General features: G+C 37.7%; 1 protein-coding gene across 6 annotated transcripts in view; it reads left to right on the top strand.

Annotated features, from left to right (window-relative positions):
* The window catches only part of LOC108234705 (dipeptidyl aminopeptidase-like protein 6), a 225,726-nt gene that overhangs the window by 188,950 nt on the left and 17,904 nt on the right, over nt 1-18,872 (top strand). For all 6 annotated transcript variants that reach the window (XM_025005488.2, XM_037973277.1, XM_037973278.1 and 3 more), the window contains 5 exons: nt 1,902-1,996; nt 2,446-2,520; nt 5,769-5,821; nt 7,351-7,432; nt 13,079-13,199. In XM_025005488.2, the coding sequence (XP_024861256.1) occupies nt 1,902-1,996; nt 2,446-2,520; nt 5,769-5,821; nt 7,351-7,432; nt 13,079-13,199 (426 nt within the window). The remainder of the gene's footprint in view (nt 1-1,901; nt 1,997-2,445; nt 2,521-5,768; nt 5,822-7,350; nt 7,433-13,078; nt 13,200-18,872) is intronic.

Below are 18,872 nucleotides of genomic sequence, written 5' to 3'. Positions count from 1 at the left end.
AGTTTGGCTATGCCAATCAAAAACTCTTTGAAACTGCAATCCCAAGCACATTCTGCATTAATGCCATTGTAATGGTAATTTTGTCACCTCTAATGGACAATTAGACATGCTAGCAGATAGAGAGCACTCTGCATAACAATCTCTGGGTTCTAATTACCTCACCAAATGGCGTGGTTGTTCGTGTGCCTATGGATCACAGGAGCAATAAGACACAGTAGCACAGACAGATTGAAGGTGAAAGGGGGCAGTTGCCATATTAAACGTATCCTTTCCTGATAAAAGCCTGATGGATGAGCAGCTGCATGGACCTTCATACATCTGTCGAATAATGGCTTCCTTCAAGGTTTTCCTTCAGGGCCTTATCACTTCAAAACTGTAATATTGAGAAATACTGAAGTATGGCTTTTTTATGCCACCAAATAATATCAAGTAAGTTTGTTCAACTTGGTGAAAGTTCTCTCATTTGGGGGGGAAATGATGACACCTGGGCAAGAAATAAGTTACTTAAAAGAATAATACCATTGCATGAGATCCTTCACACAACTCCAATATGAGCATGGTCCAGAGGATGGGGTTAAAAGATTACATTAAAACTTTATTGAAGTACTTCATATCATATTTATAAATATGTGTTTTTCTGTTGGTTCTAGACTGATTGCACCTAATGATGCAACAGTTAATGGATTTTGTGAAGATCAGTAAAATATTCATTACATACAAACAAATAAATGCAAACATGAACGCTTTCTTATTCTGACACCAGACTTTTTCAATTTGGAAATATGACTCAAGTTAAAAAAGCAGATTTAAACAGCTATTTATCTTAGGATAATAATTAGTCAAATACAACCCCTCATTTTTCAGATTCAACTTAAAAGTAGCCTAAAGTAACCATTTGTTACTTGAAATGAAATCCCATCAGCAGGGACAAACATCACTTCTTATCTGACATAAACAGAATGCACTTATCTCTTAACTATTGTTTGATGTTTTCAAGTGCTCAGTTAAGTCAGTGTCTGACTAGATGTGACTGTTGGTTACAAATTGCAAACAGCATTGGCAAGCAGGTTTTCAAGCTATCTCAAAATGTCCATGAAGCATTACAGTTTCCCTGCATGAGTCACAAGGCCTCACTCCTTTGTTGCAGGATTTTTGACCGTGTTTGAAAATTCCCAGACACAATTCTTAAAATTTACTTATTTTCCTCACAATTTTGTGTCTGCAGCTAGTTGAGGTAAAAGCTGTAAGTTGGTCAGTTTGTGAAACTCCGAGTTGTGAAAGGACTTTTACAGCTTGATACCATTACGATAAATGTGGAGTGCATAAATCTTGGTGCAAATTCTATAAATCTGGCTTTGTTTGGCTACCCACAGCTAGATGCATTAGAAAACACCAGGAAAGCAGATTTATATTTGGTACTTTATAGCCAGGAAAGCATGCATTTAATTGCTGTTTGACTACATTTTTTACCTTAGTACAGATATATTCCACACAATGTTCAGCAAGAAACAATCTAATCCTCACATATATGTCCATATTTGCATATATGCCTTTTTGCTGCTTGATTGTACTTTGGGCAGGCAAGACAGCTTGCTGAGAATCTGTACAAATAGTGCTTACCTACAAGCTTGGTAATGGTGAAGACCTCTTCTGACTTTGAAGTTTACCAGCCAGATTAGAGAAAGTGATGGAACCAACCTTTTCGCTTCAGTAAATATAACTTTTTTTTTGTGTGTTCCTGGAAATAACTGGGAGTTCACCAGGAGATGCTGGAGCATGACAGAATTGGCTCAAACAGTTGGGGAAAAAAGTTGCTTACCTAATTATTTCTCTCTTTTTTTTATGGTTTTACGAACTTTGCCCTCACCCTTCTTGTTTCTGTCTCTTCTCCTTCGTTGCAGATAATGAGCTACTGTACCGTAACCGGGATGGTGATGTTGTGAAGCACAACGTTGACACGGATGAGCAAACCATCTTGGTGCATAACAAGAAATTTGTAAGTCTCTCGTACCCTTTTCCCCTTTCTCCTTATTTAACTTTATCTCTGTTCTTTTATAATTACAGAAAAAGCTGCCCGTGAATCAAAATAAAGATTTACTTTAGAGTCAGCAAATCAAATTCCATGCACCTTTTTTTATTACACAACTTAATCAAACGTTGCAATATTTCACTCAGACTTGGTGTTTGGTTATGGGGTCAAACATCAAGATAGAAATGTTGCATCAAAACTGCTGTAGCTTCTGTGACGACACTCATCATTACATCTGCCATCAAATTGTCAAACTGTAGTGCAAAGATTAATGCAACCCCCATTTGCTTCGGAAGCCAAGCAATCTGTCAAAGGAAGGCATTTAAGGACTACTTTAATGAAAACACCACACATGGTTAGAGAGCTCATCTTTTTTTTCCTGTTCTTTTTTTCACAAATCTGCCTTTTATTCACAGGAAATGTACAAAGCCAGCAAGTATGAGGTGTCCCCTGACATGAAGCACGTGCTGCTGGCCTACAACGTTGCACCGGTGAGCTTCTCATTTGTTTGCTTGTGTTTTGAATTAGCTAACTGACAGCCAAATATGTCAGCCGCTTCAAACAGATGGGGGGGGGCTTGCAGCAGAACAGGGGCAGAGGGGAGATAGGGAGGAGGAGAAAGTAATCACGGCGAAGAAGTGAGGGCCTGTCGCACACTGTTGCCTGTCAACGGCGGTGGCGGGGGGCTAGCACAGCTGAGCGGAACTGCGGCGGGGGGAGGCAGAAACACAAACAAGCCCCTCGGCGCTGCGCGGGCTGGCGGAGAGGCAGATGAGATCGACAGTGAGAGCAGGAAGTATTGGCTGGGAATTTATCATTTCTGCGCCGTTCTCGAATAAAATGCCCCATGACTACATGAGCTCCGAAAGCCGTGAGATATGAATCAAAGCATTTCAGCTCCTAATATAGGTGCATCAGATATATTGAGCCATTTAACTACCTGGTGCTTGTGTTCCCTCTTTATTCTGCTTTACCAAGATGCTGTAGGGAGAATTTGTTCCTGTTGTTAGTCTGTGAAAGATGCCTGCAGAAATATAATCTCCTGTTATTGCCTGAGATGAATGGAGAATATTATGACAACCTAGAACATGTCGCAAGGAACGCGTGTGCATTTATTATCCATCCAAACCTGCATCTCTTTGTTGTATAACATGTCTTTTTTTTCATTTACGCTCATTGCAGCAGCACACAGTCACACATTCATGCATGGTTTATCTTTATAACATACAGTAGGAATCTAATTCATGCTAAGTACTATGTTCAGACTAATACATATACAAATCTTCCAAATAGAAATGTAGATGGGATTTTTGAAGTATTTATGAATACATAACTTACATGCAGAATTAGAAGGCCATGTAAAAGACTATCATATAAAAAATAAAGATTTCAAAGAAAAAAAAAGTAAATAATGGATTTTCTCTTATAATCCTCAGATTAGAGCAGATTGAATGTACATTGTATCAATTATGGTTACTTGGGTGACATTGTTGTTATTATTATCTGTTCCGCAGCGTATTTCAGGGTTGATTTAAAGATACGACAGCTGTCATCAAAATGCACAATTGTCTAATTTGTCTGTCAGCCTGGTAATGACTGCTGTGCACAAATGCAAACAAATATCATATTAGGGCAACTGAGTGGCAAATTTTAGCTGCATGCTGGCTATACGCTATTCTTAACTTTACAGCTGTTTAAGAAAACCCACATCAGCGATAACAAATTGACGTTATTGTAGAAATTCTTTGTTTGGTTCATGATGTTCTCATCCCAAAAATGTACCTGTTTCGACATTGGTTGTGTAATGGTTTCTCGTTGAGGTGAAAACTCTCTCACAAAGCACTATCCAGTTGCAGTCAGCATGACTTTGTCTGGCCAAATTAGCATTGACGATGGCCCATTATTTGTGTAGCAGCAGTTCAGACAAACACAAGCTGGATGGGTCACATCCAGCTTGCAAGATCAGATGTTCTAATATACTGTTTGTACTGAAAACAGGTGGAAGGTAGAGACCATATTGCCTGCATATGTTGTTTAAAAACTGACGATGCTTAATGTTGAGTTCACATGGCAATTTGAGTCTAAGAAAATGAAGTTTGAACCTCTCGTTAATCTGTTTGAGTTGAAAGGAAAAGAGTCGATCAAACTCCCGAGGTGTGGCCTCCCCTCCAGCACCCAACAGAAGCTGCCTAAAGAATCTGAGTGTTCATCGCAACGTATACATGTGCGAGCAGCTTCTCTCTATGATGAAAATAATCCAAACATCAAACAAGAGTCTCACTCGAATGTCCGTTTCATTCAGTCCTGAGAATTTCCATGACCTATTTTCCAAACACAGATGAACTTGCAGCTTTGAACAGATATCAGAATCTGAGCTATTGGGTGTCTGCTTGAGTTTGTTTTTATCCATATTTTCAATTTTCTGTTTTCTCCCGTAGTTTTAAGGTAGAATGTTTGTAGCTGTATATTTGGATTTTCATTAAAGGATTTATTTATTTTATTTTATTTTTTTAAGTTTGCTATTTTGCTTGCCTGAGGTAAAATGTTTTCGTAAGAAATCAGTCAAACTTGTGATCAAAAGGAAGACATAAGGAATGGATATGTTTTATTTTTTTCCAATAAACTCTGTTTGCTCTGACTTTTATAGATATACAGCAAAAAAAGTTAAGCTTATATTTTTGCACGAAAGTTTGGCATAGGACATCAAATTTATAGATTCATTTTTTTAACTCATGTTGGTTCTGAACCAGACTTTTCACATAAACCCAGACACCCTTGAGTTAGTTAGATAACACAGACTTAATGAGATTTTATAAGGTTTTGTATAGTTGAAGCGCCGTTCTAAGATCAGAAAAGACTCGTGAGAAATAAGACAGGAGGTTTGCCAGTCAGTTGAGTTTGTGGCAAAAGTAAGGATTAATAGGCTTTTTCAGGATATTTCAGGATTTTTCATCTTTGAAGTTTTCCTAAAAACTTGCCTTGTCAACCAAGTATAAGCTGGATGTATGGATGTATGGATGTATCAGTAGACCCCTAAAAAAAACATTCTGATACAACACTGAACACTGAACTGGTGCAAAAATGAGTTCTTATAACTGGAACTTTAAAAAAAAATCATACTTCAAGTGGTCATACAAGAGTTCAGGTTTTGGTAGCACAGATCACATGAATTGCTATTCGCATAACAAAGACATCTTTATTTTGGTCACATAGCTGTCAAACTCTACAAATCTACATCTTAGTTTAGGTAAAGATAGAATAAGTAAATTTCTGAAAAATAAGAAACGTGACAAAAATCTAATTGCTTTCACATAGATCACTGAATAAATATGACCACGTGCCTTTGAATCTTCTGACATTTTTATGAAAATGACAGAAACAATAACGTGGAACAATTTGGGTTTAGAGTCTAATCTTATATTATTTCATTTGAACTTTCATGTTCTGTTTCACGTCGGAGCTCAAAAAAGTCTGGTTCTATCCGGTGTTTGCTCACGATTATTCATGAAGAGCGTTCTCTTTAATTTTCACATTCAAAAGGATTTAATATTGTCAGTGTTAATTCTGTGTTTTCATTAATATCAAAGAACACTGATTGTTTAATGTAACCTCAGCGGACTTTGAACACTTCAGTAATTCAGCTTAACAGAATATTAAAACAATAAAACACGTCCATTCTAAATCAAATGAGCTTAAATGAAGTGGTTTTAAGCATTTCCTTTGCTGCGTCTCTTTCCAGGTGTACCAGTATTCCTACACGGCCTTCTACATCATCTGCAGCCTGGACACTCCGTAAGTTGGCATGCAGCTGCATTGTTCCAGTTATGTTGTATTTTATTGCGTAATCCTGGAACGTCTCACCTGACTTTTTCTGGAAAAATTATGATCAGTCCTTTACAAAGTTCCTCATTTACCCATTGACACACGGTCCTTTCTGCTGTATATTTTTACACACTACAGACAGCACTTCCATGTTCTCACTCATTCATCAATAAGCGTATTAGTGGGCAGTGGGGGATCAATGTTCCGCACCAAAAGATTTTGGCATGCTGCAAGGACTGGGGATCAAACCCCTGACCCACCGCTTTGAAAACAATAACCTTCCCTCCGGGGTGGTTTGGCTTAGAGGCCAATTAGTTTTGTTAATTTTATTTGACTGAAAAACGTGGTTTTGCATCATTGTCTTTTAGCTTTTTTGTTTCGCAAATGAGGCTTTTTTAATGATGTGGTATCATACGAATCACCAAGATAAAAACAACAAATATGATCTGAATGTTGAAGTTTTAAATGCTTGCAAAAAAGAAAAGAATACTGAAGTTCTATAAAGTTCCTGAATCTAGTGAGCATGTCTTCATTTTTGAATTTCTTTTCATTAAACCTAAAAGAAAGGAAGTGCTGAATATGTAGTTTCAAAAAGATAAATAAATATTGCTCAAATGCTTGACAAAAACTATGATATTGAAAAAGGATTCTATTAGGCACTCTGATGGTGTAAACCTTGGGTAAATGTTGGCCTATTAAGATTCCTCTTAATGTGAATGATCACAAAAATGCGATGATCATTTTTGAAGAGATGAAGTTGATGGCAGATTTCATAAACGTTTTAGGCGCTTATTTTATTTCCTGTTATTCACATTTTCCCTTTCAGACTAACAGAAAAGGAAAGGCGTTTGACGGGAAAGCGCAGGCACCCTGCAGGACTTTGTAACACCTCATATGTCAAGAATCATAAGCTGGCAGCCAGCTAAAACGCTTTTAGATCTCGGTTAAAAGGGTTTTTCACCCATTCTTTCACCACAGTGCTTTGACTTCTGTGAGAGTTTTGGGTTGTCTCGCATCCACTGCAGTCTGCCCCCAGATTTTAGTCATATATAGTTAATCCAGCTCCATATCTAACTCTTGAGAATCTATTTTTGATTCATGACCAACACATCATTTTTTAATGGTTCATCTGATTGATTCACAGCTTATTCTCCTTTGACCAGCAGGTCAGTGTCTGTTTGTCTCTCTTCAAATATATTTACATGCTGCCACCCAGTGGTAATATTCCAGAGGGGAGAGAGAGGAAAAACAGAGCTCTGCAGATGACCTTGTTCATCTTCAGCTCCAGACAGACATAAAGTGTGTTTCAGCAGCCCGCACTGTACAGTGCTTTCCCCAATAAGTAGAGGTGACACCGTTAGACCTTGTTGGTATTTTACGGGTACACCTAAACAGAATTTCACACGTGTTTCTTCACTTGTTCTGCTGCTGCTGGAAGCAGACAGTCATTGTGTTTGTGTTCAGGTGTCTCTCACTGTCCTCCTGTTTCTCCACCCCAGGGAGACGTGGAACCTGAACCCTCCGGAGGTGCGAAATGCTCAGCTGCAGTTCGCTGGCTGGGGACCTCAGGATCAGCAGCTGGTAACATGCTGTTTCTTTCGGTGTTCTCACAAATCATTGAGCTTAAAACAGCTTTAAAATTATAATATTTCCACACAAAAAAAACCTCCAAAAGTAGAAATAAACACTGTAAAGTCCAAACAAGAAGGAAAGAGATGCCGTTGTTTACAGTTTTAGAAGGTGATGAAACTAATCTAAAGGGAGCTGATGCTGGCTGTATTAATTAAAAACAAACTGTAAAGGCAAAATTTAGTCCCTATTAAAGTTCTTGTAGAAATTGGTGTTTCTTATTTATTTACAAATAGTTAAAAATCAGTGGCATTTTGGTACAGGCTTGACAAAAGGTATTTCTAAATAAACTAACTAATTAAATAATAGTTAATTAAATGGTAAATATATTTAAGATCTGTTTGGAGGAACATTTTTATCCCACCGACTGTTGGAAACATTGTTTGCAAAGGTTTTTCTCCTTTTTTAAGTTACCTGGGACTGTAATCTGTGCAAAGGAAATAAAGCTTTATAAAAACACAATGCCAGAAACTGGCATTTTATAGATTTTATCATTTAAAGTTTGAAGAAGAGACAGGGTGCACCAGAGTAATGGAAAAACAATAATTCTGTTTTTCTTGTCTTTACGATTCGCAATGTTGGTGATTTGATTTGAACAGGAGTTCACAAACCAAACTCCTTTTTTAAAAAAAAGTCTTTCTGTCTTGATGTACAGCAGAGGTAATCCAAGGTTCTGAGCTTCAAACTAAACTGAGCTAAAAGATGCTAACACCTGTCGCCAACAGCCTTCAGTTCAAGCTTGTGGTATTTAGAATGATCTTACAGAAAACCACAATTATATAAAACTTTTTTTATCAGCCTTATTTCATGAAAAATATAAAATGTTGTTTCTGTCATTTAAAATCAAGTCATTTACCTCACCAGAGTAAAAAAAAGGTTATGCATTTAACATTTTTTACTGTCACTGTAATCTCATCATCGGGGCTGGAAAGAGATAGAGACATTAAGGTAGTTTAAGAGGAGAAACGTGCAGTTTTAGCTGGTGGATTAAAATCTTAAAGTTGGCCTAAAACACTTCACATAAAATAATAATTAAACATTAAACATAATAACTAACTTTTTGGCAAATATACACAAAAACAAGTCTGTGGATGATGAGGCTGCAATAGAAGTGTTCTTATATCTGCTTTGCTTTTAAATAAGGTAGGATTGAAATGATTACTGGTAATGGTTGCTAGGTAAGGTCATGTAGTTTTTATTTGTAAACTTTTGTCAAACAGAGAGTTCATACAAATGGAACAGTGGAAGAGGTTTATTTAAATGGAAATTCATAGGGTTTAAAGCTTTCTGCAAAAACCCACAAAAAAGAGGTTTTAACACATTTAAACTCTTTACATAAAAAGATTTCACCTGACATTATAAATAAAAATGTCAATTATTTGCAGACTATGGAAACGGTACTAAATAAAACAAATTTTTTAATGAACTAAATGTCCGCCAAGACAGCAGAAAGTAAACCCAACATATCAAATGGAAGCACCGAAGACAAAAAAAAAAACATAAATACACTAAATCAGGATGGGAACACTGAGGGAAAGCCTAAAAAAAACTGGCCCAAGTGAACCAAGGATAAAACGGCGCCGGCACACGGTATGATCTGATTAGCAGATGATGGACAGGTGAGAAATGAGCTGGTGCCAGGGATCACTGAGGAAAAACAATGATGAAAAACTGGAAAACAAGCAAATCTAAAACACAAAGACGCTCAGTAACAGCAGCAATGAAGACGATACAACAAAACATAAAACAATTTGAGTATTAAAAAATGATCAAGGTAAATAAAAAGAACTACAGAAAATCCCAGAGGCTGAAATATCTTATTTATGTCTCTTTTACTTTAGTCTGAAAACCTTTTTTTTTTTAAGTTGAAGCTTTCCTTATTCATATAGTAAATATGAGGCAATGAAGGACAAACAGAAATGTTTTATCCCTGACCTGCAATATTGACACCTTGTAGGGTTTTTTATTGACTTCAAGTAATCGATTTGTTATTGATTAATGACTACCTTAAAGATCCTATAAAGAGAACTTGTTCACGTAGTTTACCAGTTCAAGACATTTGACTTACATCATATTAGAGCTTTATTAGATTCACTAACTGACCTGTTTGTGTTAAATTATAGCACAGTGGTTGTGTACTTTAAACATTTCATTCTCAGCTATATTTTAACAATACTTTGAACTGATACAGATCATGGTGCTTTGTTAAAATAACTCATATATTCGAGTTCTGATGATTCATTAAGGTTTTCAGTAAATATGAAAAAAAAGGTGTTTATTGTTTGTAAACCAAGTGTTCCAGTAGAACTCTTCCAAGATGAGCTGTCATCTATCTTCGTCCTGATCCCACTATCAGATCTGTTGGAGCATTAATGAGCATCAGTGTGCTGGTTTGCAGGGCAGTTGCAATGTAAGTGATTACATCCTGCAGCAAAATGCCATTAATTACCTGTTATCAGATCAGTGGATTAATTAACACAGTTGATGGATTGATGTAGCCTCAAGTTTTCCACCATCAATCACGGCGCGGTTTCACTTCCAGCAGCTGAGTTATGTTCGCATGAGTCGGAGCAGCTGGTTTTCCTGAAGGTTCACGCGTCTTCTGTGGAGGAGAGTGAGGTTAAAGAGAGGGATGTCCATTAGCTGAGAAAAGGACCACACAGATGACACGCCAAAGCTTGTGTTGTCAAACGTTCGCTCTAATCTATGTAAATCACCCCACCTGCTATCCTGTTCCCAAATCTCTCATGCACTTGATTAAACCTCATTTTACTTCCCTATTTAGAGTGCTCTAATACATGTTTGTACACAAACACAGCTGTCCAGCCACATGTTAGGCCATTTGTTGAGCTGAAAAGTCAGTGTATTCTGAAAGAGATGTGGCATCATAATCTAAAAACGAAGCACAAAGACAGTTCTTTCAGTTTTTTTTTCCATACTGTAGAAAGTAAATCCTCCAGTGAATAGATTTTTTGCTCACTGTAGGAGGCTAATCTTCAACATGGAGCTGACACACATTCACACAAGTATGGATGCTTACTGTAGCCTCAGGAGGCCTAAGTCTTGTATTACATTTGAGAGATGAACAGCGAGAGAAACTGCAACACGGGCTTCGTCCAAACCACTGAAGAGTGCAATGTCTGTTCTCTGCTTTTAAAGCGTGTGGGAAGCTCTTAGTCAGCTCGTTTGCAGGCTTGTTGGTCAAATCATAACAATCAATGGATGGATTTTTATTGAAAGTCTCAAAAAGTAATGACTGAAGGTAAATTTTCAAGTCAACCTGATTCAGGATGTTCCACTACAGCTAATCAACCTTAGAAAACACAAAATTGGCTAAAACTCAGTTCTACAGATATTGAACTAAAGCTTAGTGGCCTTTAACTGAATAAGACTTTGGTTGATTTAAAATGGGCAGTTTCCTAAACAGATGAGACTCCTGGTGCAATGCAGTGTTGTTGTAATGTAATCTTAATGTTCTGACTAAAATTTATCTTTTAGCCATTATTAGGGGTATTCACAAAATCCCTCTTCTTTCCTTGTTAATAAGTGATATTAATTGCCAAACGTGAAAAATTAAACACACCATTTTAATGAAGAAAAATTATTCTGTTATTGGTTCACAATTCTGATACAGCTTACTCTGGCAACAAATGTTTTATTAAAAACCTTTTTGTTGTATTTATTTGTCGTGTTTTCTTTTAGTTTACTCCAGTGCAGTTTAAAAAAAGGTGAAAAGTTTATGAACTGGAAGATCATCTCCTTATTTTAGCGAACAATAAATGCTTGATATGCTCTATATATGTTACTGGCTGATTGCTGTAAACCAGGAACATTCAGCCAGTTTTTGAATTTTAGCATTTTGTCTAAAGTGATTCTGATCCAGACCAAAAATCTTGTACTTCTTAAGCAATGTTGCTAAAAATATACATTAAGCAATAGTTTCATACCACCATGCTTGTTCTGGTTTAGGCCAAATTGAATCTGTGACTCTATTTGGGGTGAGTGTGACACAGACTGATGTGTGTGTGCCACCTTGAATCCAAAGTAACTAATTAAGTCAAAGAACCTCAGTGTTCTAGGCAGAATATTTCTAATTTGGTCAGCTGTTTCTGATTGGCTGTGAGGAGAACAAAGACTGTCTGATATCACAGCCTAAAATATTGTAAAATAATCTGTAGCATTGTGATGCTTGGCTATTCATTGGTATTATAGAGAGACTTATTTCTTTATACTTTCGTTATTTTAATTTTGGGTTTCCAACATACCATATGCCACAAGGTCGATTTGAAATGTGTTCAGATTTTTATCATTTTGGTCGTTCTGGCGATCAAAGCTGGAATGGATTTTAAGAGAAAAGTTACTGCTGTGAGTAGTATCAATAGCATCAGAGTTTGTTTTCATTTTTCAGTAGTCCAAACAACTCCTCAGACTGTGTTTTTATCTGCTCCAGATATTCTCAGAGCAGATTTTTATCTTTCCTCCGAGAACAGGGGCAGGTTGGCTCTCTGTGTTCTGGCCTAGATTGGCTCCTGCGCCGGGACTCCGTGTGCATCGAAGTGACACCGAAGCGCATGAGGTCAACAGCTTGCACCTGCTTGAAAAAAATTAATAGTGACAATTTTTTTTTGTTTTTCTTTTAAAGATGCAGACTTTGCTGGAGAAACCTTTACTGGGCTAATTTGTCACCATGGATATTACAGTAAATGTCATGTTGCTGAGGTGCATTATATAGGACACAAATGAATCATTGAAGTTCTTTAAGTACTGTTTATAAAAAGTAAAAAAAAAAAGCTTAAAAACAAACAAGAATATTAGACTTTTTCATATGCGGAGGTGTACCACATAAAAGGTGAATATTTGATAATCTTAACAAATTCAGTCAAAGACAAATTGATGTTCTTTGTTTCTTCAACGTGTTTTGCTTCTTATTCAGGTATTTGCTTTGGGCCAGAAGATTCCATAATCCTTGTGATACCAGATTAGTTCTTTTCTCTAAAAAAAAACATCATTGATGTCTGTGTGACATGAAAGCTGTAAAGTCCCAAAGAGTAGACCCGCCCTACTTTGTTTACCGTAGGTGTTGATTGTTCTCCGTAATGAAAAACCTGACCTTTAGTTATCTTGAAAGCCCTAAAGGCCTGAGGGGCAGCATCAAAGTCAAAAATGTGTCCCGAGGTTTGTTGTTTTGTCAGACATTAAAAAGGCTTGCTTCTTTTTTTTTTCTTCTTTTTTTTGTACGTTTCATCAGGATCATTGATTATGTCTAATTAGAAGCTGCTTCTGTTTATGTGGCATTGACGTCTGTGTGTCACAAATGCAAAGAAAATCAATATTTTAATGTATTTCGCCCACAAGTTAAATAACATTCTGTCAGGAAAAAAAAAAAGTGGAATTAAACTGCAACAGCTCGTAACTACAGAGCAACAGTTTACCTACACAACAACAAGAAAAAAACTTGTACTTTTAGAGCTGAAAATATGCAAATTGCACAATGGCACATCAGCAACACAAGCGTTCCTTTGAAATCAAGTGTTTTGCAGGTTTGCTCCATGGTTTAAATATGGCTCGTCCTTTTTCTCTTTTTTTTTGCTTTTGTAGATATTCATTTTTGAGAACAACATCTACTATCGGTCCAAAGTGGAGAGCCGTTCAATTCGCCTGGTGTCTACTGGCAAAGAAGGTGTCATCTTCAACGGGCTCACTGATTGGCTGTATGAAGGTAATGCAATCAGACATGGTATAATTATTACCAAAGTATAACCTTTTCGGTGAGGTTTCCTTATGCTGGATAGGAAACTTATAGCATGAAATGGGTTTATTTCTGTGTAATAAATTAGAAGAATCTGTGTTTAAAAATGGAATGTGATTGTCAGAATGTAACAGGGCAACCAAAACTTTATTTTATATTCTGTTTTTGAATAATAGGTTATTTTGCTTCTATAAGATTTTCAGTCTAGTGAAATAAATATTCCATATTGCACATATAAACATTCATTTTACTGGAATTGTGCTTTTCGACAGTTCTGCAAATCCTATTTAATGAGCTAATGCCTTGTTCTTTATTCTGCTAAAATATGTTCTGAACTCTTACATTTAGAGGAGGGTTTTGCCACATGGTTTTAACTCCATTTTTAATCTACTAGGCTAAGATAACCACTGCTAGCAGTAGCCATATTGGTATTTTTTAGGTTGGTACCTTGAATCTATTTAAAAAAAAAAAGAATTTCTCAAAGTGTTTTTCTGTCTCTTTTATGTTATATGCAGCTGCGAAGCAACAAGTGAGATTATGAATCCCATTAGAATTTTTGACAAGTAACACATTTTTTTGCTGCAGGCAAACTAAAATAAAATATTCCCTTAATTTGCTTTTGCGTTACACAGCCTGAAAAATGAATTAATGTTCTACATTAGCTGTTTACATTAACTCAGTGGCTGTGTGTGTTTGTTGTGCATTGTGATGTAGATGCCACAGTTCCTCTCTAAGCATCAACACCACCGATCAAAGCTCACCGGTGTGCCTCGCCGTATAAACCGGGATCGGGGCTAGTGTTAGCTTTCAGCTAATGAATTTATATCTGCGGCGCAGGTTGCACACGCTGCTCCAGCGCAGAACGATTATAATAACAGAGCAAAGAAGAAGATGGGAGCAGCAGGCTCACAGATATAGAGATAGAGGTAGTGACAGGGTGTCGGTGCAAACCAAGTTAAATTTGCAGCGAGGCACCAACCTCTGGTGCAAAGCCTGAAACCATAAGAGTGCAGGCAGTGATAACAGCTGAGTAATCCTCATGGTTAAAAAGTTATATCTAATAAACCTTTATAAAGATAACTTCTGGGTGCCCACAACCCAAAATGCATCACTTGCAGCCAATATTTTACGTCCAAACTGTATCTGAGTTTATTTTTTTTTAGCTTTGTGGATATACTTGAAGCCCTTTCCGTTTCTATTAGAGAATAAATCCCTTTTCAAAATCTGCATCTGTAAGCCCGTGAATAGATTTGGCTCTGGCCCAGTGGTGATGCAAGCATCTGCAGGGGGAGCTTAGAAGCTGTGCCAGTTTGTGTAATGTTTACAATGACCGGTGAGACTGCGAGGCACAACATTTTCCATGCTAATGACTCAAGCTGTCCTCTGGCCAAGGTCAAGCTGAGGCTCAGCCTGCTGCCAAGGAGAAATGAGGTCTTTAAGCTCTGCCTGCCACTCTCTGGCAGATTGGGTGCGGAGGGGTGAAAGGTTGGCAAATAATCTCCCAGGCTTGAATATCCTCTCGCTGTCTTAATCCGTGAATGCGCGTTCGTGTGTTGAAGCGTGCAGGCAGAGGAAAAAAAAAAAAAAGAAAGACTAAACGGAGGAAAGAAATTATAGGCAAAGTTTAAAACAAGGAGATACGTTCAAGAGTCCTATCGGCTGTATGTTAGAGTCCAAACTGCCTCGGGTGTCCTTTCGTCTGTCGGCTGTCTGATTATGGAGGCAGTAGTGATACTAACACATCCTGCAGTGTGCCGTGGCCGGAGGAAACAGCTGTTTATTGGGATCTGGCGTGCCAAGATAAAGACGTCGCTTTGATTCAACTCGTTCTTGCCCCACAGATGTTTAGCTCGATGACTGTTTACATCGAGAGGCTCGTTCTTGGGGTTGTTTCTGTTTATCGCTCTGTTTGTGTCGCAGCCTGCGGGGCTTAAAATTACTACATAATCAACACTTGCTTGCTAAAGAGGGAGGCATTAATAAAAAGGGATGAAAATGTTGGTTTTAGTTTTGTGTTGATTGGAGCTGAAATCAATTTTAAACTGTCTCAGAATCTTCTTAGAGGACTTTTTTTTCAGTAGATCAGAGCCACATTGTTCCTAAATTATTACTGGAAATCAGGTCAGGTTTTTTAGTTGTTCTTTAGACAAAAAAAAAAGTAAAATATTGTTTGTTTTTTTCTAAAAGACTGGGCACTTGGTATTTCAGATTTAATTATAGTCGAGTGGTGATTTTCAAATGTTATTATGTTTCATCCTATTCAACCAATTTAAACATGTTTTCAACAAGTGTCACAGAAGCACATTAACTATTCTCGACCTTTAACAACAAAATGTTCCCAAGTGCTTTTTTTTTTCTGAATGAACAATGTAGGGGGCAGCCCTTAATTAACCAGGTTAAAAGTTAAAATTCTGTAGACACCAAATAGAAATCTGCTTGTAGCCAAAATTGACAAGATTAGAAAAAAACATGGTCTATGTGAGAGTCATACATGAAATCTCAGCCTTTCAAGCATTACCTGCACCATAATGTGGCACTGCAACAATACAATATAAGCCTGATCACATGCTTTGAGTGAGCACTCTGATTGGTTAAAGTATTTCTACTTTTGACCCACAAAATAAAAGCTGCAGAGACTTGTGTCCTCAACTATTTAGTATACAAACCTTAACAAAGAGGCTTGACAAATATTATATATATTTTTTTTACGCATTTATGAATGTTATTTTTATTTCTTTCTAACATTTAAGGCTTCAAAGATTATTGGCAATCTTTTCATTTGATTTTCATAGATTTTCTCAAAACTCCAAACTTGGTGTTTCATGACCAAGGTACTAATGTCATCGATCCTTTTTGAGCTGGCCTTGAACTGATCTTTGTATCAGATTGTGAGTAATTTCCTCAAACTGTAAAAATCTGGGGAATGAAATGCACTTGCAGTCTGGAAGTGGCCCCGACACTGCTGGTTTACTACAGTAACACAAGGCAGCTGGCACGTTAATGTGTCACTCCTAATTATCCAGTATTACAGAAATTAAAACAGTAACACACTAACAGAGTTCACTTTTGTATGCAACAAAACATTTTACAATGTACTTTAGTATCACTTGGTCAGAAAACATCTATCCATCCATCTTCTACCGCTTATTCATGGTCGGGTCAAGGGGGCAACAAGTCCAGGAGGGAAACTCAGACATCTCTCTCCTCAGCAACACTCTCCAGCTCCTCCTGGGGGATCCAAAAGCTTTCCCAGACCAGAGAGGTTAAAATATATAATCCCTCCAGTGAGTTCTGGGACTGCCATAGGATTTCCTCCCAGTGGGTCAGGCCCTCCAGGAGGCATTCTAATTGGATGCTTGAACCACCTCAGCTGACTCCTTTTGATAAGGAGGAGCAGCAGCTCTACTTCAGGCTCTTCATCCTATCTCTAAGGCTGAGCCCAGCCACCCTGTAAAGGAAGATCATTTCAGCTGAGATCTTGTTATTTTGGTCATGATTCAAACCTCATGATTATAGGGGAGGGTAGGAACGCAGACAGAACAGTAAATTAAGAGTTTCGCCTTTTAACTCAACTTTTTCTTCACCACGACAGACCGAAGCAGCGCCCTCCTTACTGCAGACGAGGCCCCAAACCTTCGATCCATCTCCTGCTCCGTCCTACCATCATTTATGAACAAGTTCACTAGTGCAGTAATTCCCAACTCCAGTCCTCGAGGAACACTATCCTTCATGTTTTAGTTGTTCCTCTGCTCTTCAGCAGGTCTTCAAGTTCCGCAGAAGCCTGTTAATCACTCAATCACTCAAATCAGGTGTGTCAAGCAGAGAAACAACTAAAATGTCCAGGATAGTGTTCCTTGAGGACTTGAGTTGGGAATTACTGCACTAGTGTCATAAAACATATTTCTAATAAACTCAAGCATGTCATTACAAAGTGTCTGGAGTTGCTGTTTGAAACAACAAAATAAATTTTGTATATTTTCCTCGCATGAATGAATAGAAACTAAATAAGTGTGCCATTTGAAAACAATTAATCAAGGATTTAAAAAAAACTCTGTCTCTCTGGAAGTGTAGCATTATTGATTTGCACAAATAAACAGAAATAAGGAAGGAAACGGGCAGTGATGCACTCTAGTTGTGTAGCATTGCTGTATTTTCTTTCCTTCCATCAAAATTTGCATAATCTTCCAGAAGGTCTCTTTAGTATTTCACAGCTATAAGAAACCTGACAACACTTACTTAACCAGTATCAAAATGTCTAGTTTCTTCTTCTTCTTGTAGAAGATTTTTTTTTTAATAACTCTTCAATGTACAGTTTTAATGTGCATCACTGCTGCCCCCTGTTGGATACATAAAAGTCATGTCAACTTTTTTTTTTTTTTTGTACATTTCAAGTGTTACTCTAATAAACGCATGACTGAATAATTTCAAGGCAAACTTTTGCTTTTTTGCAACGTAAAATCCAATTGATTTTTTTCTTGTTTTGTTTTGTTGTGTTTTATCAGTGCAGTCTGCTTGAGTCTTTCACCTTGCACTCATTATTTCCCTCTGGCCACTTGACTCATCGTATCTCATGCATTAATGATGTGCTCTGCTCGGTGAATAATAAAGTCTGCACAGCAAGACAGAGAGCAAGTAGAGAGGAGATGAGCTCACCTTGGTGATTGTCCCAACGAGGTGGCTGTGAAAAGAAACCCGACACAATCTCATTACTTAAGAGAGAAAATGAGTTTTAGCTCATTAAACGTGTTTCACTTACACCATTTTCTCCTACTATTACCTTTTGTCTCCTCACGTTCTTTTTTGCCATTGCGCATAAATCAGGACACTTCTAGAGAGGTAACTACTTTCTCCTTGCACAGCCAAGGTGACTGGGCGTCCCAACAGCCTGCTGCTTCTGCTCCAGGTGGAAAGCTTTTCGAAGCTGCTGGCTGGTGAAGGCGTCAGACAACAGTGGAGTCGCCCATGTGGGATTTTTTTTTTTAAAGTCTGTAAATGCTACTCTGTGTTGTCCTTTCCTGCTCTGACCGTCATCATGCATATCAATCCCACTGGAAGGCGTATTTCTTCACATGCTGTCTCTATAGGGACGGACAGGGTTTTAATTAGGTCACCAGTGTCCAGCGCAAAGTCGCGGGCACCACAGCTTTTACAGATCTGCATAGGAGAACAAATGTACGTCCATGGGAAGCTTACACATTTAATGAAAATGCTAATTGATAGTTAATGATTGTTAATTCCCTGAAGCTGGCACCCAGTCCCACAGATAAACAGCATTAATGACATTTTAATTGCAAAAGTTGATAGAAATGTAGCCAGCAGACAGCTGGAACGATGAGAACCGTTTCAGGACAGTTTGCATTGTTGCCACAGACTCAGTAATGAAGTGGGAGTGTCGAGGCCATGCTTTATGTTGTCAAAAAGTTCCCTCAGCGAGCCTTTATTTGCATAATTTTTAAATTAGTCACTGTGTGTTGTGTGGGCCGTGTGTGGGTGTGTTTGCAGCATCTAAACTCCTCTTGTTCTGCACTGTTTTCTGTCAGTATGTCAGGAGTGTGTTTGACTCAAGGGAACCCTCGTGGTTACAATTTTAAAATTAACTGAAGTTTTTTTTTTTTCTGAAAATGGCATGCACAGGTAGCTACA

Source organism: Kryptolebias marmoratus, linkage group LG21 (assembly GCF_001649575.2).
Source record: "Kryptolebias marmoratus isolate JLee-2015 linkage group LG21, ASM164957v2, whole genome shotgun sequence".
Lineage (NCBI taxonomy): Eukaryota > Metazoa > Chordata > Actinopteri > Cyprinodontiformes > Rivulidae > Kryptolebias > Kryptolebias marmoratus.
This window is presented reverse-complemented; position numbering and strand designations above follow the sequence as displayed.